General features: G+C 43.4%; 2 protein-coding genes across 4 annotated transcripts in view; both read left to right on the plus strand.

The window, feature by feature from the left end:
* Positions 1-8,897, plus strand: part of prex2 (phosphatidylinositol-3,4,5-trisphosphate-dependent Rac exchange factor 2) — a 31,490-nt gene extending 22,593 nt beyond the window's left edge. The window contains exons 30-41 of one of the 2 annotated variants that reach the window (XM_088282481.1): positions 26-154; positions 245-286; positions 661-758; positions 901-1,044; positions 1,134-1,236; positions 1,305-1,448; positions 1,519-1,633; positions 3,139-3,205; positions 3,893-4,083; positions 7,060-7,162; positions 8,278-8,345; positions 8,429-8,897. In XM_088282481.1, coding sequence (XP_088138607.1) covers positions 26-154; positions 245-286; positions 661-758; positions 901-1,044; positions 1,134-1,236; positions 1,305-1,448; positions 1,519-1,633; positions 3,139-3,205; positions 3,893-4,083; positions 7,060-7,162; positions 8,278-8,345; positions 8,429-8,474 — 1,250 coding nt within the window. In that variant the 3' untranslated portion in view covers positions 8,475-8,897. The remainder of the gene's footprint in view (positions 1-25; positions 155-244; positions 287-660; positions 759-900; positions 1,045-1,133; positions 1,237-1,304; positions 1,449-1,518; positions 1,634-3,138; positions 3,206-3,892; positions 4,084-7,059; positions 7,163-8,277; positions 8,346-8,428) is intronic. The other variant, XM_088282482.1, reaches the window with a different exon arrangement.
* An 835-nt stretch (positions 8,898-9,732) lies between these two features.
* c19h8orf34 (chromosome 19 C8orf34 homolog) lies at positions 9,733-27,500 on the plus strand. 2 transcript variants are annotated; one of them, XM_088283127.1, is made up of 15 exons: positions 9,733-10,114; positions 14,560-14,704; positions 14,956-15,087; positions 15,989-16,099; positions 16,298-16,326; positions 16,684-16,847; positions 17,536-17,711; positions 19,298-19,433; positions 20,072-20,157; positions 20,223-20,320; positions 22,891-22,999; positions 23,868-24,319; positions 25,548-25,644; positions 26,124-26,150; positions 26,757-27,500. In XM_088283127.1, exons 1-15 carry the CDS (start codon positions 10,046-10,048, stop codon positions 26,762-26,764), a joined length of 1,839 nt encoding a protein of 612 aa, XP_088139253.1. In that variant the 5' UTR covers positions 9,733-10,045; the 3' UTR covers positions 26,765-27,500. The 2 variants fall into 2 exon arrangements, with proteins under 2 accessions (XP_088139253.1, XP_088139252.1); XM_088283126.1 differs by having other exon boundaries at positions 15,989-16,326.
* The last annotated feature ends 359 nt before the right edge of the window (positions 27,501-27,859 follow it).

Here is a 27,859-nt window from a genome sequence, read left to right on the forward strand (position 1 = left end):
TGCGAGTTTTTGTTTTGTGCGTTAGAATTTCAGCAAGAGATGGAATCCAAGATGGATTATGCCAAGCGGTTGCGTCTCCACGTCAAGCAGGATCCGTGGAACCTCCCCGGCAGCGTTCAGGCACTCACGCAAACCATGGCGAAATTTGTGGAAGGTGGGTCAAAATATGTACGCTAGCGTATCGCACCTGCGTTTCTGCTCATATTTAATTACACTTGATATTTATTTGTATCTTTGCCTGCAGAGGTGAAGACGAGGCTGCTACTCGTCCTGCTGCAGTACACAGGTTTGTCTGCTCGCCATGCACACTAACACACTCTAGCAGGAAAACAGAAAAAAAAGCAAAGACAAACGTACTCGCCAGAGACAGAATGTACAACTTGGCGCACTCAATTCAACTTAATGGCGCTTTAAAAAAAAAGTCCACGTGAATTAAAAAGTCCTCATAAAGCAACTGGCGGCATTAAAAACCGCATCAGTCTTTGCACTAACGGCGCAATAAAACGCAGACGCTCCCTAACAGGATGTTTATTTACATTTACAACCCCCACGGACCACAAACGCTTACGCTAGGATGGCCCCACATAATAATGTTTGCAAATCTTCTTCACCTCGTGGTCTCATTTTTGCAATATTACTTTTGCCCCCCCCCACCCCCAGACTCTGAGATCCAGTTACGTCGAGATATGGTCTTCTGTCAGTCGCTAGTGGCGGCCGTGTGCGCCTTTTCCGAGCACCTGCTGGCTGTTCTCAATCGGGTACGTTGTTCGATCAACAAAGAAGAAAAGAAAAAAACTCATGCGAGAGAAAGAAATGCCAAAAGAAAAAAGAAAAAAAACGGTAAATTTGTTTTATTTAACACCGTGAGTGTTGATTGTGGAATTTTGGATTTGTGGACAGTTTCACTGCGCGGGCAAAGAGCTGGAGTCGGAGCAGGACCCCCAGGACCTGCAGGAGGTTCAGGAGGCCAGCAGACGATGGTTGGAGCAGATTGCGAGTGCGGGGCTACTCCTCCACTTCCAGTCGCTTCTCTCGCCTAACCTGGTAAGAAGCCAACTGATATTCAAAAACTTTGACTCCAAAAGAAAGCGAGAACAAGTGAGTTTTTTTATTTTAATTTTTTTTTTTTGCAGCCCGACGAGCAGGCCATGCTGGAGGACACTCAGGTGGCGCTGGTGGACCTGGAGAAAGTCACATTCTACTTCCAGCACTTTCAGGGTGAACCCCGCGTGGCCAGTACGTTCACACCCGTCGCGCTGACAGCTTGACAATTGTTCTCATTTGCGATGTCCTCTTGCGTCCAGATATGCCCGTGTGGTACCACGTGGAGGGCACCAGGCAACACCTGAAGGTTTTCCTCCAGCTGGAGAGTTTTTACTTCTCTCAGCTACCAGCCCGGCTGAGAGGCGGTGGCGGCGTGAAAATCTATCCTGTGCTCTTCACGCAAGGTACGCTCGCGAGTTGTTTTTTTTAAATGCACTTTTAATTTGTAAAACGCCGACGTCCATCCCGGTCTAGCGCTGGAGAGCATGGAGGGTTACTACTACAGAGACAACGTGTCTGTGGAGGAGTATCAGGCCCACATCAACGCCGCCTCGCTGGATAAAGTCAAGCAGTACTACAAGAGGCTAAGGTACGCCATGCCTTGACTTCAGAGTTGAATTTGTTCCGGGACCATGCTTGCAATTTAAAGCGTGCAAATTTAATTTATTTTTTTTTCTTGCGTTTCGACATCGCCGACATATGCTGCCGATCGCGCGGTAATTAATTGCAGAGCTGGAACTTCGTCCGTGCGGTCGAGCATCCGCCGGATTTATAGTCACCGCGGCATCTCGCGCGAGACAAAACATGGATTTTCTGGGATTACTCTCCAGACACGGCTTTTAATTTGCGCTAAATGTTGTCCCTGACATTCCAAAGAATCAATTTATGTGCGTTGAATGGCGCTGGTTAATCTCGCCAATCACCGCGAGAGACAAAAACGCTCAAAATCAATTCATCGTGAGTTTTGATTTCATTTCGATTGTTTTGAGGTGGCTGGCTGGAAATCTTTTAATTAGCCCCGACGAGTGTCCGCAGACCCGTCGTATCGACGGCAGCTTTCAGCAGGCCAGATTTTTCTGAAATCGCGTCAGTTGCTATCGACCGCTACGAGCGTGCGATATTTTGCACGGTCACGTTCTTCGGGTGCGCCCTCTTGTCCTCTCACAACTTTTTTTTACCACAACTGATAAGGATCCACTTCTCTCTTTGTCCGACATTGTCGTTCTCTTCACTTTAGTTCGTAGTCCACCTGGCCGAGCTCGCGTGCCAACTCCGCATCCCAGATGAGGACAGCACCTATATTACGTGGCCGATGTACATTTAACGTGCAGCTGTCGCGCCCGTCATCTTGATTTAAGCGCACCGATGGAAGGCGTGTTCTGGTCATTCTCGGTGGGAGCGTCGAGGCCGTCTTGAAGCAATTACACGGGCCGTTATCCCGCCCCGGGCCGGCTTCTCCCACCGGCCGCTTGGGAAACAGATTTATGGGCTGCGAGCCAACAGCTGCACTCTGGCCTTAAGGTGCTGCCTTTTTTTTTTTTTTTTTTTTTTTGCAGCTATTATAGGAATTCACACACACATTTCAATGTTTAAGATGCCTGCATTAATACAATTTCCTCAAATAATGGCATGGGAAAGCCATGACGTTCTCTAAAAACACCCTAAATAGACGCCTGGTACTTCGCAGTCCTCCTCTCTGTCGCCCCTTGTCACATCTCCTTTAAATCCGACGTGAATGCGCACCATACATCATTATTACGGCTTTCGTCTTTAAGTAAAAAGCCCGCCTGATTGTATTACACCCACTTTAATATAGTGTAGTGTTGCTATTTTTAGCGCGCGAGTGCATTATGGACATTTTATGGAGTCCCTCACTGCTGCGTTTGCTTCCCAAAGTTGCTGCTGGCTCACTCCTGCCCCCGGTGGAGGGGCTGGACATAACATTGAAAAAGGATGGAGTTCATAATAATAATAATAATAATAAGCAGGTGGTCTACTTTTTTTTTTTTTTTTTTGGGAAAGCTGACGACGACATCCGAGAGTGTGTTGCTCCGCTTCATTAAGCCCATATGGGAATTGTTTGCCCCCCCACAGGGCTTTCTACATGGATCAGTCCAACATGCCGCCCAGTTCTGCACCCAAAGCTGCCCTCATAGATAAGGTAAGAATTGTTCAAAACCTCAGTTTTCATAGTGAAATATCCCAAAATAAAAAAATATTTATAATATAATAATATAATAGAAAGATAACGTGAGCTCATTTTGCCTTGGTGCAGGTTCATGTTTTTGACAAAAGGAGGAAATTGGCAAAATGCTCACTGTGCAATGCCTTAGAATTTTGAAAAACAAGCTCTTGGAAAAGAAAACAACAGCAAAATTAACAAAATATGCAGAAATTAGTCCATTCCACCCTACCCTAAAAAAAAAAAAAACATTTTAAAGTGTTTTTAAAAAGGAAAGTAGCACTCTATAATATTGTGAGAAGAGCTGACAATAATTGACGACCATAAAGAATGAAACTGCTGTTCCATCATGATTTAATGCTCCAATTCAATTCACTGTGCTGCTGCTCCTGGTGTGCCTGCCTTGGCCACCGGGGGGCAGTATCGTATCGTGTTCCAATATTTGTTTAAAAATGTCTAAAACTGCAACTAATTATGTGTTAGAATTAAGCTAGCCGCGGCATTCCATAAGCAAAGTTCCTTTAAATTCATTTTGGTTGAGGTTCAGTTGAGAATTGCATTAATCAGCATGACGCCTCTTTTTTTTCCCCACACTTTAAAGAATAGCTGCTTACTGTCAAGTGAGTTGATTTCACCGTCAGGTCTCACAGGTGTTGTTGTTCGCAGCTAATGCGTCCCCTGAACGCGGTGGACGAGCTCTACCGTCTGCTGGAGAGCTTCATCCGCTGCCGCCGCACGGCCGCCTGCCAGTACACCGCCTGCGGCGCCTCCGGGGTGGGCCTGCTGACGGTGGCCTCGGAGCTGTGCTCGCGCCTGGGGGCCGCCCACGTGGTCATGTGCAACAACGGCGTGCACCGGTGAGTGCGTTGCACGACTCCCCATACTCGCCTTTTGGCATTTACGCTGCGACGGCTGCCTCGACCTGCCTTTTTATCTCACGTCTACCTCTCAGTTTGATGCCACAGCGGTTCTTTAATTAGCAGCAAGGATGTTCCACCTAATTGGGCCCACTGGTTCTCATGAGCATGTTTGCCTTAGCTCCGCAGTCTCTACTTTACTGCTGCAGATTTTCTTTTTTGGCGTAAAAGAGAATGAACAGCTGGAAAGGACTAAAAAAAAAAAAACCACACACTTGGTGTACTTCATAGGTTACACTTTACTGCAGCAGCTGGCTTAGCTGCTGCCCTTAGTCTCCTCGTGGATTAATAGCCAGAATCACAAAAATGATCAAATGCTAGCTGTAGTGTTCTAAATTAATAAAAACTCCACAACTCAACACATGGTAGCAATAAGTCATAGACTCTGCTTGGCTGCCCTTAGTCTCCCCTGGAATAAGTGAAGAGGACGAACATCTAGAAATGACAAAATGAATACATTCTGTTCATTAGTTCTTCTCTATAATTTAATATATAAACCAGTGGCTCAGTTTCTTGCTGCCCTCAGTCTCTTCAAGGATAAATGTCAAAAATGGTTCCTTTACTCCATTGTCTCCACTTTACTGCAGCTGCCTGCTGTCTTGCTGCCCTCAGTCTTCTCACGAACAATACCCCATAGTCTCGGCTTTGCTGCAATAGTCTGTTCTCGCTGCCCTGAGTCTCCTGAAGGATAAATTACTCAAATGACCAAAACGAACACCCGCTCACTATACCACATAGTCTCCACTTTGCTGAAATAGTGTTCTCTCACTGCCCCGAGTCTCCTCACGGATAAAACAAAGATGAACAACTATAAATGTCAGTAATACAAACATTGGCTTTGCGCCACAATTTTAATCGTATATTTCCAGGTTTAAGGTAGAAAGCTTTTCAGGCTGCATTCTGGGCGATATTGGACGCCAACTATCTTGGATTTCGCGTTTGCGATGTTCATGATATTCAAGTCAAAGGTCCTCCTCTTCATCTGTTGGGTCGCGGCGCATTCAAAACGCCGGCGCTCGCGCGCAAACAAACCCGCGTGGGGTTAATAAAGTGGCACAAAGTTTCTATTAGCCGTGACTTGATCATCAGTCACATGAAAGCCCTGCGGCGAGCGGGCGCGTGCGTACGAGCGAGCAAGCGAGACAAAAAGATATGGAAACTGTCACCGAGGCGGCGGAGCCAGTGGTGGAGGAGGAGGAAGATGAAAAGCGGACTGTGGTGACAAACGATCGGGATATTTCCGTCCCCCCGCCCAATTGATGAACGGCGGCTCAGCTCGGTGCAAATTAGCAGACGCTGAGAACGGAGGCGATTGACTGGTCTCCTTCATCTCGAAAATGGCTCCTCCTTCTTGAATGGGTCAACACTGCTGCTCCCTTTACTTGCTGATTTATCCAAGAGGAGACTTGGGGCAACAAAAGACTCCTAGTTTTGTCATCTATTAGAGCGTATTTGCTTGGAGACACGACAGAGAAAATGGCCTGCTGTAGCGAATTGAATAGTTACAGCCCATTTTCTAGATGCCCTCAGTCTCCTCTCGGATAAATGACTATTTTCTCTTCTGTCTTTAGTCTTCTTTTGAATATAAGCTGCCTTTAGTTATCTTTTGAATAAAAGACAAAAATAACACATTCTAGCTATGCTCCATAGTGTCAACATGGTTGTCAGAGGCCATTTTTCTTTGCTGCATGGCGTCTCCTCTCGAGTACAAGTGAATAAACCTCTTAAAATGTCTAATGTAGTCACGCACCAGCCGCACTCTGTAGTTTCCACTTAGCCGCAGCATCCCGTTTCCATGTCGCCCACAGTCTCCAATCGGATAAAAGCCATAACAAGTATCTAGGAATGACTCAATAAACACCTTAGCCACAGTGTCCACAATTTTTTTTTTCTCACGGCCTCTATTAGCATCCTTTAGTTGTTTTTATTGTTTTATTTCTTCTGCTGGCTGCCTTTGCGCTCTGCAGGGGTGTCAAGTGGATTGGAACAGCGTGAAACAGGCAAACATAAATCACCTCCTGGCGCCTCCTATAAAGTGAGAGCGAGAGAGAGACAAAATGCCTCACGCTGTTCCTTCATCCTACTGCAGCTCGGGAGATATTTAAAGATCCACTTTTATTTTCAGTTTTTTTTTTAAATCTCTCATTGTTATTAATGTGGAAAAGGTGGCTAAAATATTCCGGGGTTGCCTGCTGCAGACTTTTTTACGTTATGCTTCTGAAATGAGACTTTCTCTCATTTTTCTTTTCTTTTTTTTTTATATATCTAAGAAAGACTTTTCCAAACTTTTTAAGACCACACATCCCCACAGAGATCACATAAACTAATATTCCATGATTTTTGCCATCTATAAAATTGTACAGTAATCCCATGATTATTATTTTTTTAATTGTCACAATGCTTCAATCGTGGCCCTTGTGCTTCTCTTTCTGTTATGTCCGCTCTGGCCACTTGGGGCAGTATAATATGGACCGAGACTTCATTGAGATATCTCAGCTCATCAGTACGGCACTAATATCAATTTTCACTTTCAATTTAATGCAATTAAATGTCACAAAAATCTGAGTCCTTAATTACTTCATAAATGATTTTGCATTATAAGTCATTCTTTGCAGAGGATAAATAATTTATGACTGAGTTTTAGAATATTGTCTGTACACACATTGGTGTACTGAGTTCAGTGCATTGCTTAAAGTGTGATTAAAAAGCTTTTTAGCGTTAGCATTAGGCTAGCAGACGGAAAAGGTAAGCCGCATGGTTGTTTTAAATATGCGACGTGTTGGCCAAACGTCAAGTCCTAGTGCATGTTTGGTCTCCAGTTTCCAATTGTCAGCCGCACAAAACTTCCTAGTTTTGTAAATAGTGTTCTTTACCAAATGTTAATCATAAATATTTTTTTTTTTTTTTTTGCCACAGCTGCACTCTGAGCGTGACGCTGGAGCAGGCCATCCTCTTAGCCCGCAACCACGGGCTGCCGCCTCGCTGCATCATGCAGGCCACGGATGTCATGAGGAAACAGGTAACGCCATTACACTCCTCCAATATTGACACTGCGTTTTGGCGGTGAGCATACCGTGACAAATGTTTGGCCACGCTCGCCGCCCGACGTTGTCAAAACATAACAAATGCGCTTTGCCGACATGGGCGTTGAAAATGAAAAGGTCACGGCGCAGGCGAGGGAGACGGGTCGCCGCGTGTCACGTTTTTAAAGGTGGTGCTAAAGGCCGCTTTGACAAATATTCATATCTATGCGGCGTATTGATTTTGCTCGTTCATAATTTAGTGATGAGAATTAAGTGGATCAAACATTTAGTTTTACAAGAATTGTTTTCCCATGGAAGCAACAATTGTTTGCAATGTGCACGCCTGGCCACTAGTTGGCAGCGCAACTACAATTTCATCATTCATTTCAAGCGGGTAATCAGGGAGATTAATTTGTCGATTGTTTGGACAGGTAAATAGGTAGGGTGGGTGGTAGATCGCTAGGCCGTAATACCGCATTCTGCCTCAAGACGTCGCCAACGAGTCATCGTATCATTGCCGGTCTCAACAAGATAACGACAACGAGCAACGATCGAGTCACCTCCCGATGGAGTCTAAAGACACTTTGCTTTTTGTTGCATTATCTCCCGCTGTCCTTTTAGGGGCATTAGCGGCCATCTTGGTCCGCCGGCTGTGATGGGAATGGAATAATTGCTGATGCTATCCTGCTATCAGTAGAATGTCGCCATGACCGCTCACGCGCCTTCTCTCTCGCTTGTAATTTCATTGTGTTTTTTTTTTCGTTTTTTTTTTTTTGTCAGCACAGCTTTCAAAATAAAGCTGCAACGTGTGCACGCTAGCAGATGACTACAGGAGCGTTCGCCTCCTGATTATCCTGAATGGCCCGTAATAAAAATAATAACAGCGCATAAACACCATACATCTTGAAAACTCCTTACAACTCCATTTTATGACCTACCTTAAAAAGAAAAGAGAGAGAGTCAACGTGATCCTTTGTTCGCAAAAAAGCACTTAAAAAATGTGCCCTGTGGAATCAGAAACGGGAAGTAAAAAGTCAAATCAAAGCAACAGCGCCAAACTGCTAACGTCATGCAAAAAATCAAAAATCAAACATGACTCTTCTCTTTTCAGGGTGCCAGAGTTCAGAACTCTGCCAAGAATCTCGGGGTGCGGGATCGGACGCCGTCGTCTGTACCGAGGTGAAATAGGCCACAAAAGATTTGCCAACAAATAACGCCTCAATTAAGAAAAATAAAAAATGATTCCGTTTTTGTCTCCTCAGGTTGTACAAGCTGTGCCAGCCTCCGCCCCCTGATGGTGACCCATAATGCATTGCAAGCAGGGAATAGGAAGGCTTGTTTTTATACATACGCATATAAATATGTCCAGTGTCGTGTAAATAGAATTTTTAAAAAGCACATTAGTATTTTTTTAATGTTGTTTGTAACCTGTGTTTTGTTTATCTCCCTATATAAATCACTCTCTATTTTTATTGTAAATATGTTTTTTATGATCATGATTATTTCCAATAGTATATCGGTAAGAAGATTTTTTTTTTTTTTTACTCAGGTTCCAAGCATATAAATTGCATATTACCACTAATGGTAACTCACGACTATGCAAAATAAAAAAACACCAATAAGCTAGATTTGTTTTTTTACTCAATGTATTATTATGGATACCCTAAAATCATGTATACGCTGTGTAAAATATATATATATATATATTAAATTTCATATTGGAGAATGAAATGTTTTTTTGTTGTTGTTGTTGTTGCATGATAATGACAAAATGCAAAGAGAGTCGGAGTTGGAAGTTGAGTTGGACTGCCCCCAGGTGGCTAAGATGTGCAGAACCACAAGGTGCAGCACTATGTCCGGTGAGTTGAAGCAAGAAGTTGCAAAAAAAAAAAAAATTTGGAATTCGTTACATTTTTTTTCAATGTTGCGTTTGTACAAAGTGCAATATTGTATAATGGGATTTTTCTTGTTTTAAAAAAAATGTATTTTTTGTTTTTTATGCAAGTCGGCTGAATTTTCTTTATGTTTTTGTAATTAAACAAAGGGCAAAACATTGTTAAACAGTTAAATATACTTCCAGTAAACAGAGAGACCAAAAAAGAAATTATTTAATTCATTAGTTATTTATTTATGTATTTATTATTAATTGGTTATTGGCATTTCACTCCACCAACTATTGAATTGGCATCAGCCTAAACAAAAAAATCGTTGTTGTTCAGGCCCTCCTATAAATAATGATTTTGTATATCTGATCCGAGGTTTGACATGTTTTGATTTTCCGTCAACCGAACCTCATTTTCTGTAATGGATGCTGCGGGTGTACCTAATGAAGTGACCCCCGTGGGCCACTTCATGATCAATATTTCGTATTGATTGATGCCTAGTTTTACGTGTCGCTTACATCCTGTGCGGCGAGTTCAATTGATGAATATTAATTAGCAAATTAAGCGCGATGTCTTATTAATGAGCGGCGGTGCGCATGCGCGGGGAGAGAGAGAGACTTGGGTGGGAGGGGGCGCAATGGGATGGGGGGGGGGGCAGTCCACGCGAGTGGGGGGGCGGGAAGACTTGGAAATCTCTGCCGCTTGCTGGGCTGCTCGCAACCGCCGGAAGCGAAAGCGAGCCAGCCGGTGCCCGGAGCTGGAGATGATCCCCGGCCGAGCGAGGTCCAGCGTGAGCCGGGCTGCTTGGAGCGTTCGGCGGGCAGGTGGCAGCCAGCTGCCGGCGCTCGGTCTCGTCTTCCACGCCTGAAGGACGAATGACGGCGGCGGCGGCTCAGCAGCGGATGAACTCATCCCGCTAAAAGCTCTTCGGAGAGGGACGGGAGACCCCCCCCCCCCCCCCCCCGGCACTCTCCCTCCCCCCTCGGCACTTTTTCCATGGCGTCTCCGCAACAGTCCAGGATTCAGTCCTATCTGGAGAGGAACAAAATTGGACCCTTATTTGAGGTGAGTGTACTAGAACTTGAACTTGTTCAGGCGTACTTGTGTTCCTCCAATTCAGACGCATCTAAAGTGGTGCCTTGCTCGTGGGCTCACTGACTGCTTTCATCAAGCATCAAACTATCCACCAACTAATATTAATTATCACACGCTATATTTATATTGTCATTTTTTTATCTATATTTTCTCATGCAGTAAGCTCATCTGCCTCAATTTTTTATTTTTAAAGCATATTAAATGCATGCATATTTTTTGTTTATGGTCGTGTGATTTAAAATTGAAAATATTTCTTTTTGTCATTTTTTGATTTTTAAATCACAATTTTTGAATGTTTTTTTAAATATTTTTTTTTTGGTATTGTTTTGAATGGGAATGAAAGTGAGCACATGATTGTATTTTTTTTAATGCATATATATATATATATATATATATATATATATATATATATATATATATATATATATTTATTTTTGGTCTATTTGATTAAATTCTTTATTTACATTTTAATTTTTTTAGTTTAATAGTTATTGTTTATTGAATTTTTAAATTATATAAATTCTTGTCTCTTGTTTTCGTGAATATCATGATTTATTTATTCATTCAAATATTATCAGCTGCTTTTATAAATGCATAGTTTACTTCATTATGTTATTTGAACTAAGTTTGTTCCTTTTGCGTTTATTCATGCACGTTCTACTAGATGACAAATTTGAATATATACTGCCCATGTTTTTGCTATAATTCGTGTCTTGCTGTAGTGCAGATCAGCAGTGAGTAGGGATGAGTGGTAAAGGTATCGAACCTGCGGCCATTTGCTCACAGGCCGAATTTGCAACCACATACTGGCGCTGTTTAGTTTCGTTGAACCCGTGTGACCACAGTGAGCTTTTTATTGCTTAAATGCAAGACAAGGCAAACGGCTCCATCACGGTCACACACACACGCATGCAGGGGTGTGTGTGTGTAGGGGTGCATGTGTGTGTGTATGTGTTTATGCTAACGTAATCACAAAGTGCTGACGTGACACTTTGGCGCATTCAGCTGGTAGCAGCACGACACCACACACGCACACACACGCAGACACACACGCACAGGAAGCGCATGCTAAGCAGATGTGAGAGAGGTGTGTATTTTCAGCATCACACACACGCACACACACTGACGCACGTAGTCACCCCTGATCCATTCAAGACTCATTACACACACAGTCCCAGTGTGTTGATTCAGTCTCAAGAACGGGATGACGTCAGCTATTCTATTTCTAACTTAGTGTTCTGTGTTTTGTAAAGAATTACAAATTGTCAAAAACATCATTTTCAAAAGTTTATTCAGTCATGGCACTTCAATTAAAAAAAAAGTAAAATAAATAAATCTGGAATTTCTATAGATTTTTCCTGTCTTGTTAAGATGATTGTGAATTAAAGTGGTTCTGGCATTGAACCTTGAGGAACACCATGGTCGTAGATTTGAATTTCTTCTCATTTGTATTTTTCCCTTTTTTCCGTGTAGATTCTTCAAAATTTCTGACATGATGTAGCATTTATCCAGCTTGGGCAGGATATCACTAATTAGAGGCGCCTAAGAAAACTAGCACACGCCAGGCATAGGACCATGAGAAACCGCTAAGCAGGCCCATTTACACATCGAGTCACAACATCCATAACGGCAGAGTGGAGTTTTCTCTATTACGATCAAGTCAAACATATTGGCTGATACGCGTTTTACTGCTAATTGGCATCATTTTTATTCCTCTACTTACCGCTAAGCCAGAAAAATGAGCCACTGTTAGTTCACTCCAGCTCAACTCTACAGTTCCCTAACGCAGTGCGAGGCGCACATCGCCGCATCTTTCAACCTTCTTGACGCTAAAGAGATGATCTTCGGTTTAAATGCAGGAAGCCCGTGCGGGAAAACCCCGGAGAGATCCTTGGTCATAAAGCACAATCGACCAGTAGAGTGTGACTCGATGAGGAGTCTTTTCGCTAAAGACACAGAAAAAGGTTCAACTTAGCGTGAAATGACGCTGTAAATCTTTCCGCGGTAATGCCCTGAAAAAGAAACAGTCGTGTTAAGAGCATGTTTTCGATTTTGTGTAGGAGTCATGCTCCAAGGATTAATGAGCATCTCCTCTCAGTTTCGCAGAATGGCAAAATATTAGTCGCTCTTCGAATATATGATTATTATATATATATATATATATATATATATATATATATATATATATATATATATATATATATATATATATATATATATATATAATGTTTTTTTATTTATTTATGTTTATTTTATTTTTTTCATATTTTTTTCATAATGTCTTATATATGTCACTTTGCTGGAGGAAAATGTTTTCCTCTTGTTTTTTTGAGCGGAATTTTCCCCCTTTTTTTTCAAATTTTATTCCAGGTGTTGCTCTGACAGTAGCTTGAAAGAGTAATTACACACATCCCGAGGCCAAGTGCATCATGGGAGAATTTAGAGGATATGTCACACACAGAGAGAGATGGAGCGAGTCCTGTGTGGTGACACTTTTTGGGAGACGGCGGCGACGATGTGATTTGTGGAAGGACGGCAGCCCGGAGGAGGATGCGAGCTGCATGCTAATGCGTTAGCATACGTGTGACATCGTACACTGACTCATGCGCAAACCTTGACCTACATTCTCGTTGTACTCGTTGTATTTTGTCATACTGAACCGGACTACTGTGCGAGTTCAAAAAAACGTTTGCTTATATTGTTTCAATTCAACTGACGAACTAGAAACATATCGTTTTATTTACGTGCGGCAGGTCGACTCCACCCTTAGACTTTTTCCAAGGTCTCAAAATTGCTGTAAGACGCTTTTACTGCATGATGTGTTGTCGTTTTTAACGCACGCATTCATCCGGATGACTCATTTCATCTTTCTTCCTCTAATGACGTATTTTCTTTTTTCAACCCCCGGCGCAAATGACAAGCATCCATCACCCGCTCGCGTCATTTTTACCCCAAGCAGCATGAATTGTTGCGTCAATGGCAAACAAGCAAAGTAAATAGCGCCTCGCCCGCCACATCTGACAGTCGTTATCATAACGGCGAGAGAAATGGTTTCACACAAGGACGATCCATGATGAGAGCATGTCTGTGTTTTATTACGCTAGACTGTGCGGTCGTGACGAGCGTGTGGATGAATTGTATGTTTCGCTCACTCGAGGGATGGCGGCCGTAAATTGAGCCATCAATTTTCGGATCTTTACAATTCACACGTGGAATCGGAACGTTCTTGAGTCCACGCCGTCTGGAACAGTCCTTTTATGTGAATCGCTAGATTACCAGCGGAATGGAATGGAAATTTCAACGGGAATTGCACCCACGCTCGCTTCATGAGTCAACTACGTGAATCACTACACTACCAAAGACAAAAAAAAGCGCTGCCATTGAGAATCTTCGACCCCCGCGGGAGCTTCCAATGACACCGGGGTCCGTCTCTTGGCCGAGGGACAGACATTCAATTACCGTCGCACTATAATCTGCCCGTGCGCTCTGAAACTGTCTCGTTCGAGCCCGACGGCCACTCGGGTGGAGAAACGAATTTTGTCTTCCATTGATCGAGATCTGCTCGTGTTGTCGGCGTACCGAGTGACCGTGCTTATTGTCTGCTGCGATGATGTCATCGCAGCCGCTGCATTAGCGTACATGAGCTCAGTCGGAACGCCAAATGGAACGGGCAATCAATATACGCTGGCACGCGACCGGTTGCTTTTTTTTTTTCTCCTAATACAGTACGGACGTGAGCTGCCTCCAGATTTTCAAGTCAGTCAGTAGGAAGGACATTCCACCTACTCGTGGATTTGGCTTTGCACATGTTGGAACTCTGCACTCTGTATTTTACAAACTTTGTACTTGACACTTGAACACACCTTCAAAGGATAGCCGTTTACCATTTAGCGCGCCAATTAGCATATTAGCATGTTAGCATTCGATTGTCCTGATTAGTAGGTATTTAGGAGCCTTAATTTTCATCAGCATGTTAGAATTTTAGAGCCTGACTTCTTGGTGAGGTACAAAAATTGGTTTGGGTGTCCCTTCACACTATTTGGCGTGAAGTGTAATTGCTGTATCATTTGCTAGCATGTTAGCATTTTTATCCAGTCTCATTTGAGTTTATACTTGATTACTTGGTGGAATATAAACCTAATTTTCTGCCTAATTTTACATTATTTTCTACATCTTTTATTAGGTTTTTTATCAATATTAAACATAATTGTTAGCATGTTAGCATTTCTCATTCAGCTACTTCTCATTTGTCTTCCTTAGCATACTTGTTAGCATATATCGCTACAGTATAAGCTATCATACCAACTGTTAGCATGCCAGCGCTGTATCTTTGTTGCCATAGTCACATTTATTGATCTGTTTTTTCGCATATCCAGGATGTTAAATTTCTGCTTTGGTCTGCTGCGCCCATTCAGGAGTTGATGACTAAACTGATTAGCGAGACGCCCGACCGTCCCATCCCTTTCCTCATTGACCACCTCCAGAGCAAACAGGACAGCCCGGGAAAGATGCACCGAGCCCTGTCTGGATCGGCAGCGCTGTGGGCCCAGAGTTCACCGGGTGGGTCAACGACACACACGCACGAACACACACACGTTGTCTGAAATATAACCGAGCGCAATCAAATTCCAATTTCTTTTTTTTTAATTGTTGGAATGTCAGATTTTATTTGTATTTTTTTTTTTAAATTAAGTCCGAGCAAGCTTTGCCAAGTAGTAGTAATAAAGTAATAATACTTAGTTACTTTCCACCTCTCTAACTGCGTGATTGATGTTGTTTTTTTCTTTTTTTTGTGTGTGTGTGTTCAAAAGAAAGCAAAAACACTCGCCGGGAGCTGCGCCACAACGACAAGCCGTGGCAAATTCACCCCAGGAAACCCAAAAAGTCCAAAAGCGACTTGGCCGTGTCCAGCCTGTCGCCTCCCTCGCCGGAATCCAAATCGTGTAAGTTGTCAGTTGCTATCGCTTCCATCCATCCTCTGATGATCCGGCACGGCCGTACTAATTGTACGGCTTGTTTCCCCGTCACACGCCCCACGCAGTTGAATCCCTCCTTTTAATTTGACGTGATTATCTTGAATTGAAATTCGTCACAGTGTGTTGCCTCACACGCACACGCGCATGCACACGTTCTTTATCGCTCATTTAATGTTTTCAGGCAGCTGCACTGTGACTACGATGACTTTTTGATGCGCAAACAATATGAAAAGACAGAAATAAAAAATATTTGTCACAATAAACAAATTAATTGATAATGGATCCAGCTTTTGTGTTAAGAGCGTGCTGCAGTGCGTCGAAAAAACACTTGAGACGTCAAGGCTGGGTCAAATGTGGAGCATGTCGACCATTTCAATAATTGAACGCGGCGCCGCAAGTCTATTTCAGGCTGCGGTCAAGAAATGAGGCTACGAAGTGCAAAGTCACTAAAAAAAAAAAAAGCAAAATACGGGAAGCTTGAAGAGACGTGCACGTTTGTTGGCGCTGATGCGTGCCTGTTGCCGCTCCATTTGGGAGTCCGAAGACATTAAAAATGCATTTCAGAGGTGCGCGCAGCTCATGAAAAATGGAAGGCGGATTCGACATTAGCACGCAAGCGACACAACCGTGAAGACGAACGCTCTTGAATGCGATTGGCCTCGCTGTATCAGTGAATTGGACGCACGAAGGCAAGGACTTTTTGTTGAGGACATTTGGTCCCTTTCGGGCACCGTACTTTGCTCATTTTTTTTTAGCGTAGGTGTGGACGTCAATTTACACGCACACACAACTTGACATTGCATGTCTGTAACGGTCCTTTTTTTTTTTTTTGTATATCCCGATTGTCAGTGTGTGGTGTTTTTGTCAGTGCCTCAGTGTCCATCGTGGGACTGGCGGGACAGCCGTGACTTGGATGAGCTCAACCACATCCTGCTGGAGAGCAAGAAGCTGGGCCGGGCCCTGGAGAGCCTTTCTCACAGTGAGACCGCTCACCTCGCCTCATTCATCTTGACACGTACAAGTTGTAAAAGCAGCGGGCGACCTTTCTTTGCCGTCAGCATCGCCGTGAGATCCCCGGTGGGAAATCCCATCCTGGATCAAGCAGACGATCCGACGAGACCGTGTGGACTCTTGATGTCTTTGTTGCCTTTTACATTTTTTTTTTCTCTTTTCGCAGGTATCGCCACCTCTGATGACATCGATCAGGTAACGCTGACTTGTCATTTGGAGGGAATATTCAGCATTTTATGCCGCAGTCCATTTCATTGTGCTGCTTCTTCTGGTGTTCCGGTCTTGGCCACCGGGTGGCAGTATAACACCGAACGATCATGCTGACACAAACAAAGACGTAAATGTGTTATTGTTCATAGAGGATAAAGAATACAATCCTGTGAGTATTATTATGTATATCATCTGTCAAACAAAACACAAAAATAGTCTGGAAACTTTGGAAAATTATAAATACAATGAAATCAATTCAAGCCAGAAAGAAACATCACAATGAAGCCTCACACAAACGTTAAACTCCAATTCTTTCAATTCAACTTTGTTATTTCCGTCCAGAATTTGGGAGGCTTCAACTCGGTGATGCGCCCCCGCGTGGTGGGCGAGTGGACGGGGCGGGCCGAGGAGGACGCCGACCCGCTGGCCGCCGAGATGCTGCGGCCGCCAGTCCCGCGCGTCACAAACAATGTCTGCTGGAGCGGCGACGGACTTCCCCTTGTCAGGTTGGTCTTCGACGTCCACAAACATCCCCAGAACAAAATCCTCCTCCAAAAAAAAAAAAAAAATCACATCATTTCCCCACAAAATAACTTACTCAACAAATCATTCATGCTGTTTTTGACTCTTAATGGTTCTCCAAACTACTACTTGACAAACAAATGACCATTATTTCTTCCCAAATTTTCCCAAATGCTTTGTCTGTTTTGAATGTAAAACATCACCAGAAATTCCTACAAACAAAAATTGAAGTCCCTCAAGCGGACTTTTTAAACCAGACGACTGCTGCATGCGACCCCGTCCCCGTCCCGCCCCGCCCCTCCTCCATCTGAACCAGTGTGATAATCCCATTTCAAAGACTTTGCAGCGCCAAGCTCATTTGGAATGAGAACTAACCGCGTATCGCCCGAGGCTATCGTACACGGGCGGAGCTTGTTATCGGAGCGTTTGCCGCCCTAAACCGCGTCATTCCTCGACCTCTCTCAAGGCTGTCGTTCGTAGATCTTTTGCTACGTCGGCGTGCGCGTGTGATAGCAATTGCGCTGGGATGTGACTAATTAGAGGAAGGACGCGGCTATGAAACCATAAATCACGCGTGGCACACACACTGCTAACATCAGTAGGTTGCTGCATGATGAGGGCAAAAAAATAAACAAATTAAATAAATGAAAAAAATAATTCTTCTATTGTCAGTCTCAAGATGGAGGCCAAAGGTAGCAAAGGCCTGAAGGCACAGCAGCAGCATCACAGGAAGCTGCTGGCCGCCATGTTGTCGCAGGAGTCCTTGGACCCGCTCCGGAGTCCCACGCCGTCCGTCTGCGAAGACGAGATGGATGACGACGAGGACGACGTCGCCATGGAGCTTCTGGGTAGGCTGCCAGATGTTACGTTAATGTTATTACACGTCTAGACTTTGAAGCCATATTGGACTGGGCAGCCAGTGTGAAGGGGCGGATCTTTTTTTTTTTTCCTTGTCATGTACGATTGTTTTTGAATGCCACTTTACGGACCGCAGACCGAGTGGGAGTGGAAGGCCACTGGAGCATTTGTGGCGCTCATTTCGAAAGACAGAATGTGTGCCACAGATGACTGATGGCCGTCTGTACTGGTGGGCCCGTACTTATTGATCCCCGAAGGGCTGATTGATCGGCTCTCCTGGGCGGCTGAGTACTGCCTACTCACTCTCTCACACGCTCTCGCTTTTGTGTTTGTGGATCATCTTTTTTTTTTTATGGCTGTCCTAGGCTAGTGCAGATTGTGGCCATACAATGTGTGCAACTGGCTTTAGAAGGATTTGGTTGCCCTCTAGTGGTCCATACGTGTCATTACAGTTACTTAGGGGAGGGTAAAGGCGACACGAAATAAATTAAAAAATAAATTGTATTTTATATTATTTTTATTTGATTTTTGTCGAATACCTTTGTATTTTTTATTTTATTTATTGATCAATTACGTTTATCTTTTTCTCCTAATATATTTATTTCGTTTTTATTATTTAAAAATACTTTAATATTCATGTTTTTTCACGTGATTTTTTTCATGAACAATGAAATGACAAAAAAACTTCGCCGAGATTCAGCAAACTAGTGAAAACGACAAGTAAAACATATTAGAATTAAAAAAAAAATATATATATATATATATATATATATATATAATGTCACAAATCTCTGTATTTTATAAATCTATTTATTTATTTTTTTTTAAATCAAACGTTAAATTTAAAAAATGACCAGTTGCCATTAGATGGCTCGTGCATAAGGTGCACTGCATAAAAGTGCGTGATTGTTTTGGTCCACTAGAGGGCGCCCTTGTTGCAGCCAGCTGGCTCTTGCTGTGGTTACTTCTTCGTTACAAAGTTCAAACATTGATGGTGGCTGGTGTCACTTGACGAATACGTCGTGACGTCAAACTCTGCTGTGGCGCCCTAATCTTTGCTTATGAAAAAAATCAATAATCAAGTAAAAAGTGTGGTTAGAGGGAGTTAAAAGGTTTACACCAACTTCTTTAAAACTTTCCATAATCCACAGAGCTGTGATGTGTGTGCGGCGACATCTGATTCCCATCACACACTATGTGTGCGGGTACGGGCTTGTGTACGTGCGTGTGTGTGCGTGCGTGGGTGTGCGTATGTGTGTGTGTGTGTGTGTGTGGTGGGGGTCCACCATTGGAAAGACATCATTAAGAAACGTAATTCTGGAATACTGCTTTTTATTACAAAACCAAACAAATGTGTCTCCGCCACCACTCACATCAAAGTGTGGGCGTGCGCTTGCAGTGGGTGAGGTTGTGTGTTTGTGTAGCTGGCCTGGAATCAGTTCTCACCCCACACCCTGTTTCACAATCGTCACAGCATTGAACGAGCAATCGTTTTGGCATCAATCCAGGGTGTAAACTTAACCCATTGATAGTCTAGTGGTTCACATTGTCTAAACGAATTTTGTTCCCTTTGCAGAAGACCTCGATGATCTACGCATGGAAGGCGTGAGCGGATTGGCTCCGTCCGGCTGTAAGTTCAGTCAAGGACGCAGCTCCTACCATCCGGAACCTCAGGCCAAAGTTACGCTCAACATCTGCTCTCGATGTGCCAGGTAGGCTCTCGTGTTTTTGCGATCCGTAGTGTAGTGGTTCACATACAGCAGCTGACTTCACAGCCACCTCAGGCTTGACTGTCAATCCAAGTCTATGTTTGCAGTGTAGCGTTTCACACAGCCACTTAGACGGCAAACGAGAGCGTTCAGAATTTTTTCAAATCATATGATCTCCGGCATCATATGCGGTACGCCTGCGGGCACGACGTCTTGCCGCCTCGATGCCAGTCTGCGATAACGCGCTATCTGTCGCTACGACGACGCCATGTCGTCATGCGCCCGCACGCCGTGCATTGTTTGGGCTGTGCTGCGCTCTGTGCTTGTTTCTTCTCGCCGTTCTTATCAGTTGGGGATGTTTTCACAAGTCCCGCACCAGGGTGAATATTATCGCGGGACCATGAGCTAGCCGTTAATGTAACGGGATGGTTTTAAGCGCATAGTTTATACTGGTCGTACGTTTTGTTTGACATTGATTCATAGAGTCATAAAATTATAATATTAATAGTGTGCGTGTGCGTGTGCGTGTGTGTATACACATGTGAATCGCAACTTATCGTAACGAGAACCGGTGCCCAATCATGTTTTTGCATGTTAGCGAGTTGTATAATTTGCGACGTATTGCGTGTGTCCTTGTCCAGGTTTCAGGGCGACAGTCTGGCCGCCAGCCGGTCCCGGGAAGCTTTGCGTCCTCACGCATCCGAACAAGCCGTGCCTGACATCTCATGTGAGTGCCAAGAAACCTTCCGTCTGTCTCCACGTCTGCTTCACGGCGTCTCGTCTTTCTCGCAGCCACGTTGCCCGGGGTGGACGCTTTGGCGGCGGCGGCGGCGGCGGCGACGGCGGGATGCTTGCAGGAATGCGAAGCGCCGTCTCAAGTGTCGAGTTCTGTAAGTGTCACGTGAACGCCCGGAGCGGATGATAATTGGAGGGCGGCCATCTTGATCCATCGGTTAGATCACAATGTCGAGTCTTAGGTTTTCCACTGATAGTGTAGTGATTCACACATGTGACCATTTTGGAGCTGGTGTGGGGTCAGGTCACTCTCATCTCATTTGTACTCCAAAAAAATCCCACTTAACACCACGTTCAAGCAATTAAGTCAGATTGACCGGAGTCGGTGAGAGGAAACCTTTGCTTTTGTGCGTCGCACATGCTCCAAATTAGCGGCTGTCGCACAAAAAAAAGGAGCTAGATAGTGTAGTGGCGCCGCCCTACAGGTCGCCACGGACGTGTGACATACTATTAAAAGCTTTTCTTTCATTTTCGGACGCCGTCGCCGCTTTGATTGGGTCTGTTCGCAGTTAGCGCGGAGCCGCTCTGCATCTGCCGCGCACACCCAGTCGCGTCTCGGCTGGCCACGTTTTTTTTTTTTTTTTTTTCGATTTCAAAACGCCGTAAAAAACGTCTTCGATGGAGGCAATTATAAAAACAAAAGAGCGAGAGTGAGAGGAATGCTTTTGGAGGGGGGTTAACGATGCAAAGTGAGGCGGCCCACGTGACGTAACGTTCGGGAAGGAGTCAGCTCTGTGGACCACTACGTTAACAAGGCCAATGTGAATGCGGCATATTTTCATTTCCTTCTTTTGTTTAAATAGTTATTTTATTTTGTTGTATTTCGTTATTTTATATTATGTTTGACAGTTATTTTATTAATTTTTTAAATTGTTTTATTTATACTTTGTTTTTCATTTTTAGATGCAGGGGGCATAGGTGGCATAATATTTTTTTTAAAAAAGGAGAAAATTAATTTAATAATAATCTTTACATTATTATTAATTATATAAAATATTAAAATGAAAATATTATTAATATTTTTGACTATTTCGTTTTAATTTCTAGTAAATAAACACATTGTTATAAAATTGCATTTACTTTTAATTATTATGAATTTTTTTAGTACTTTTTCAATGTATTTATTATTATTGTTATTATTTATTTTTCTATTCTTTTGGGGGTATGATTGCATGGAAATAATGTTTTTGAAAGTGTAGTGTTTTGATTATAAAATAAAAATAATAATTGATGTGTTGCGGGCTAGAACATAAAACGAAGAAAATACTTTTAAAGTCTTATTTTATTATTTTCAATTCTGTTGATTAAAGTGCGTTTTCATTTGCTCGTATTGATGATGACGTAAATGATTCATTCCAAACTATTGCGAAATTAATTTGGATCTTTTATTGATTTCCTTATAAGGCACGGCAGGGTCTACTTTATTTCCTGCATTTTAATTAAATTGGCCATTTTTAAAAAATTTTTTTTTTACTATTCCTTTTATGCAACTGTGGCTATCATTTGAAAACTATGCGACATTTTTCCATGTTATTTTTGAACATTTCTTTGACATGATGACATGTTCTGCCGCACATGTCCTCAATTTAGGTTGTAAAAGCTGTTAATGGTGGTTACTATTCGTCTGGCCCCGCTCCCCCTTTACTCAAAGGCGATAAATGCCCTGCAAATACAAGAAAATCTCCCAAACGATCCGGTTCGCTCCAGTTTGCCGGCTTGGATCAAACTTGTTGCCTGACTGACGGCGCCATAAACGAAGCTTGCCAGGGGGAAACTGCTCATTTGTTCGGCGCGAGCAGGAAAATGAGCGTGATGCGAGAGGCCTTGCGGGTGATGCAAGGCAAACGCTGTTGTGACGCTTTATGTTCCGTTTCCACGGCGATCTGGCCATACAACCCCCCTCCCCCCGCCCCCTTGTTGTTATTATTTATTTATTTATTTTAAAATGTCATTTGAAAGTTCGCCGCGGAAGCCCACAAAGCCGCAGCTCCTCTACGGATGACGTCATCCGTTGAAAACGTATAAATCGGCGTATTACTTGCGACTGCCTGACGGACGCGTTGGCTCGGATTGAAAGCGTCGGAATGGAACCGCTGCTGTTGGCTCGTTTCAGATGACGACAGCATCCGTGCGGCGGGGTACGGTGTCGCTGCGTGGCGGTGGGGCGAAGGGGGGGAATCCCCTCGTCACTCGTGTCGCATGACATTCGACCGCAAAACGCCACACACGGAGAGACGAGCAACAATGTTAAAGCGCTCACATGGAAACAGGAGCTCAGAACTTTGCTCGAGCTCATTTTGAATTCAATCGGCCATGGATTGATTTCCAATTCGTCTCGACTACACTTACATGTGTTTCATATGATTCCTGGTTTAGCGTGTGATGACTGTTGATTTTATTCTGTCTACTGAAAGCCTTCAAGAAATGTAGTGCTTCCCCGCAATCTTCCATACGCACTGCACACTTTCATCTTCTGTGGTTTTTATACAGCCCGTAAAATAATACCAGCCTTGCTTTTCTCTCACCCTGAGCAGATACGCTCCGATATTTCCAGTAACGGCTGAAAATGATATGAAAGGAGCTTAATTGAAGCCTTGCTGACTAAATTGAAAAAAAAAAATCACTTTCTTTTTTTTCTTGTCCCCCCCTCCCGCACCCACTACAGCGTCAGCCTGTCTGGGAGGCTGATCTCAAAGCCGGGCGGACCGGTGGCCTGCTGCTGGGGGACCCCCTCTTCTCCAAGGAGCTGGAGAGCATGGGCAAGCAGCTCGCTGGTACGTCTGCGTTTGTGTTAGCATTTAGCATTAGCATTCGTGTTCGGAATCCGTGTGTGATGCTTTTTGGTTTGGGGACATTTTTATTGATTTTGAACAATGCAGTTTGAAGTCCATCGCTAATCATTCATAACAATCTGCCAAGTGATCAAAAAAAAAATATATATATATATATATATGTCGTGATTTTTCACAATCTGGCACCAAAGGTGACTGACGTCCATCTCGTTTAATTTTTTTAGCAATATGTTAACCGAGGGGACTGACTGAGCAGAACAATCTGGCACCCGAAATGAACAATGCGCATTTTGTTTATTTATTTATTTATTAACTTTTACTTCATTGAGTTTTTATTATGTATGTCGGCGAAGGACTGCGTGAAAAGGAGACCAAAGAGCCATCAGGGCGCCTGTTGATGCAGGGGAATGTGTTTATCAATCCCATGAAAGCCTGCATGGCAATCCAGACGGAATGTCGGCATGTGCGCCCCCCCCCCCCAACACAACGACACGTCTTGACACTGTTATAAAGCGTTTATTATTCCTCCACTTGCATACCACGCTTATTTGAAGCATATTGCTAACACAATAGCCACGCAACGAGGGCTTCGTAATTTGGACACAAGAAGATGCTGAAAGCATTCTTTTCCGTCCCTCGATCCCGTCACGTGCTTTTCATTTGCACACGTCTGACGTCGGGCTCCTGTCGGGCGTCTGAACGAGCTAATTGAGCGCTTTTAAGTCTTTATTAGCCGCTAACACGTTCGCCACGTGTGGAGCCGTTTCATCTTTGGATTGGGGCCGCCGAGGTCACCTGCGTTGCGATGTGGATATTTAGAGCTGGGATGTCTTCACTTGTTTTCTTGCAGAGGTTGAGAAGGATTTGGCCAAGCTGGCAGAAGTGGGAAAGATGACCGTTCGAAACAATCCCCACGGCAGCCTCCGCCGCAGTCCGCTGGGCCACCGGAGCCTCCCCGACACGCTGCCGCTCACCAGCCTCCTCTGCAGGCCGCGCTCGCCGGGCGGCGGCCTCTCGGGCAAGACGTGCGCCGCGGGCCTCCCACTCGTCAGCCCCGGGTCGGCGTCCCTGCGGCCGGGCGGTCGCGCCTACAGCAATCCCGGCAGCAGGACGCACACGCCCGGGACGCCCGACAGCATGCGTTCGGGTTTCAACACTCATAAGGAGGTGACGTTCAGGAGGTCCCGGAGTCGCCCGGTCACGCCCACTGGGCAGCCGGCGCGCACCCGACCGTTGCTCACGCCGCCTGGGCTCAGCACCACCGACAGCCTGGGGGCCAGCCTGAGGGCTTATCTGGCTGAGGTAGGTCCATGTTAGACTGGGATTCTACTAAATCAAACATTTTTGACACGGAAAAAACAAAAACAAAATAATAAATGGTTCATTGTTGAAAAAAATAATATGATAAAAGACATGTTTTGATTTTCAAAGACAAAGTTGTGCTTTTAGGAAAGAAAAAGTTTTTGAGAAGAAAATGGAGGAAAGGTTTTCTATTTTAAGACAAAAAATGCCCCCCATTTTTTTGGGGAAAAGTAGCTTTTTATAGAAAATGTTTAATTTTTTTTTTTTACTTTGTTTAGAAAAAAAGTTTTTAGCTGTTTTTATTTTACCATAATCATCGTCGTTATTCTACTTGTGTTTTTTTTTATTTTTTTTTAATTAAAATTGAAACAAAAATTGCATGAAAGTTTAAAAAAAAAAAAAATCTCCCACAATAATTTATCTCAATTTATTATGTGAAACGGTCAAGTCATAATAATTGTTTCCGCAAGTATGACGAGTACACGCCATAAAGTTAAACACGACAAAATTTACCTGAAATAATCCTCCATATTTATCTTCTAGCAATAAAACAATGACAAGCAGGACACCCAGTGTGTATAAAACGGAGCATAGTCCAACGTAATGCTTTGGGAAGAGTCAGAGCGTGAGCTCCAAAAGGCCTCGTGCCCGGCGGGGACATTGGCGTCTACTACTGAGGGAATCTCACACGTGTGCTTCGTGTGGGGTTTCCGTGGTGCTAACCAATGCGGAATATAAAACAATAAAAATGACTTTCTCGCTCATATTATCCCTATCATGTCGCTGCTGTTAAATGTTTGAAGGCTTTATTAATAGCTGTTCTATTTTTGACAGTATTGGGTGCTTTTAATGGGAGTCACACTTTATTTATTCAGATAACATTTGTATGTGGGGCTTGATTGTTGCACGATGAAAAGTTATAAAGTAGTAAAAATATGAATAGTCATTTTATGCAATTAAAAAAAAAACTGTTCTGCATTCCGAGATTTTTTTTTCACTTTTTTTGTATTTTATAAAGGTGCCAGAAACGAAATGTTACCGTTTTTTTTTTTTGTTGTTTTTTTTTTATGTACAATGAATTAATCATTCACTACCAGCCCAGGAAAAATTTATTTACTTTTTGGCTTCAATCATTGTGTGATCACTTGTAGCATGAGATGAGACATGCTTTTACCATAAAATCAGACTCACTGCTTTTTTTTTTGTTTTGTCCATTCATCTGATTCAGGATGAGTTCTACCAGCAGTTGCAGGCCATGCGACAGCCTTGGCACATCCCCAGCGACACCGACAGCGACATCATGGAGCCGCCCGAGCAGGACAAAAGTGAGTGAAACACACTCTTATTACATCACTGGAGCGTAAACAAAAAAAAAAAAAAATGCATCTTAATTTTGTGGTGATGTTAGGAAAGAAGAATTCCAGCATGACAGACAGAAAAAAAATAAATAAATAAAAATCAACCGCCGTTGTCGTGGAAACATAACTCTGGCGGTTACTGAGCTTACATAACGACAACAATGCTGGCAGTGGCCACAATGTGCGTCCGTGGCGAGCCACGTTGAATTAATCACGGTGGGAGAAACTGACAAAAAAAGGATTTTGTGGTTATATGATTTGTGTGTATGTGTGAACATGGAAAATGCATGAGTGGTTTGATTACAGGGAGCTTTGATATATATATATATATATATATATATATATTAGAATAATTTTATTTCGTCTTTTTTTGGCCCTGAATAAAACCAACCATACATTAGAAGTTTTCGATTTATCGATGTGGTCTCTGGTCTTTGTTTTCTCAGGTGCCAGCAAGCGATCCGTCTTTTCAGGTAAGAATCTGTCGCACACCCCTGAGAACTATTCGCCGTTCGTTTCCGAAAGGAGCCGGCCTGTCTGCTCATGACCTCACTTCTTGAACGCGTTACCCGAATAAAGCGCGCGGAAGCCATCAAACTCATTTCATTCAATTATCCTGGCGAGTTAAACGGAGGCCGTTGCCCAGTTCCATGAAGTCACGCAGGGTACGGCGTTTACGCGCTCGCCGATGATTCGGGTCTGTCTGCTTTGTGGCTTGTGTCTGCGGTCGTTCTCTTGTGGCCGGCGAGGTGCTGCGCGTCGTGTGCAGCGTGCCAGCCTGGAAGGAGATGTGAGAGAAGGCTGCTTGCTTGGCTATCACCACCAAGACCCGACCGCTTTCCTCGCGTCGCCGCGGCAACCGTCTGACAGCGCATGCTTTATTTTCCAGCTCACAGAATACGAAAAAGTTGAAAAAGTTTCGCACTCTGTTTCGATATCAACTACATTTGATTACCTATTCGTAACTTTTTTTTTTCCCGAATATTTTAAAAAAAACATTTATTTGAATGGACATCAATTCTTTTCACTCTCACTGTAGCATCATCTCATAATTTTCCACTTTTCTGACCCATTTTCAGGCCTATGAAGATGACGACGATCCCGTCCGACAATTATGCAAACCGCCGGACATTTTAAACAAATTCCGTTATTTTTATAAGTCCAGTGAATGAGATTGTATATCTTTCTTTTCCACCAATATTTCATAGACTGTTACTATATGATATTTTTATTTGTGTTTGCTCTTTCGCATGCTATGGGACTCCCTGCATGGGCCCATTTTGCGGTTTGACAACCTCTTTCTAAGGGAGTGCACAAAAGAGACAATTTCTTACATGTCTGAGCAAGCTAATGCCACTCCACCTAAAAAAAAGGAGCAACTCAAATTTTGGAGTGTCAAGAAAATCAGTTTACAATGCTTACATTCTACACGGGATGTTCGATCCCGCTGCAATGTAGCACCAACTACTGGTGAGGAGGACTTTTTTTTTTTTTTTACTTTTGGTATCGGTGGCTGGTATCGGCAGCCTTCACAATTACCTGATACCAGGGTAAAGTATTAGTTAGTATTGCTCTAATGAATGATTTCCAACAAGTTGTTCATTCAAAAGACACGAATAGTAAACAACATCAAAAATCAACTAATTGAACTGGAGCAATTAAAAAGAAATCTATCAACAACATCGGCTAATTGAGTTAGCATTAGCGTGTTTGCCCACGTTCAATTGATTTCTTAATGATATGCGCTTTGAAAGAGGTTTTCAAACATCTTGTGGCGGAAGATAAAGGAATGCTGGTATGCTCATAAAATAATTTGGTGCTCATCTCTTTGGTGTGAATTTCTTTTCAAGGATATTTTATGATTGATACAATATTTCAAGGCCTAATTTTGTGCACGTTCACTTTTCACTTAAACCCAAGCCAAAAACAGCTTTTTTCACTGCAGCACCATCTTCTAGATCTGTCGGGTCTCAACCGAGCCCCATCGGTGCCTTAATCTCGCCCAAAATGTCTTTTCAACCTTCACATTCCACATTTGCAGCGCACCACAAATCCATACGTCCACAAATCAACCGTTTACACACTCGCTATTTTCTCTCTCAGTTCATATTTCTTTAGCGCTGGGCCGTTTGTTATGTCAGCAAAATGAAATCAAAGCATATGGAAGATCTGGAAGCAGATG

The sequence above is a fragment of the Idiotropiscis lumnitzeri genome, chromosome 19, assembly GCF_059441095.1.
Source record: "Idiotropiscis lumnitzeri isolate Australia: NSW breed Sydney's pygmy pipehorse chromosome 19, RoL_Ilum_1.0, whole genome shotgun sequence".
Lineage (NCBI taxonomy): Eukaryota > Metazoa > Chordata > Actinopteri > Syngnathiformes > Syngnathidae > Idiotropiscis > Idiotropiscis lumnitzeri.

Bases quoted from the DNA above. Each gene is read 5' to 3' on its own strand.
- c19h8orf34 (XM_088283126.1), top strand. From the start codon at position 10,046: ATGGCGTCTCCGCAACAGTCCAGGATTCAGTCCTATCTGGAGAGGAAC. The intron at 15,088-15,988 runs GTAAGTTGTCAG...TGTTTTTGTCAG, and splicing joins CTCGCCGGAATCCAAATCGT to TGCCTCAGTGTCCATCGTGG. The intron at 16,848-17,535 runs GTTGGTCTTCGA...TTCTATTGTCAG, and splicing joins GACGGACTTCCCCTTGTCAG to TCTCAAGATGGAGGCCAAAG.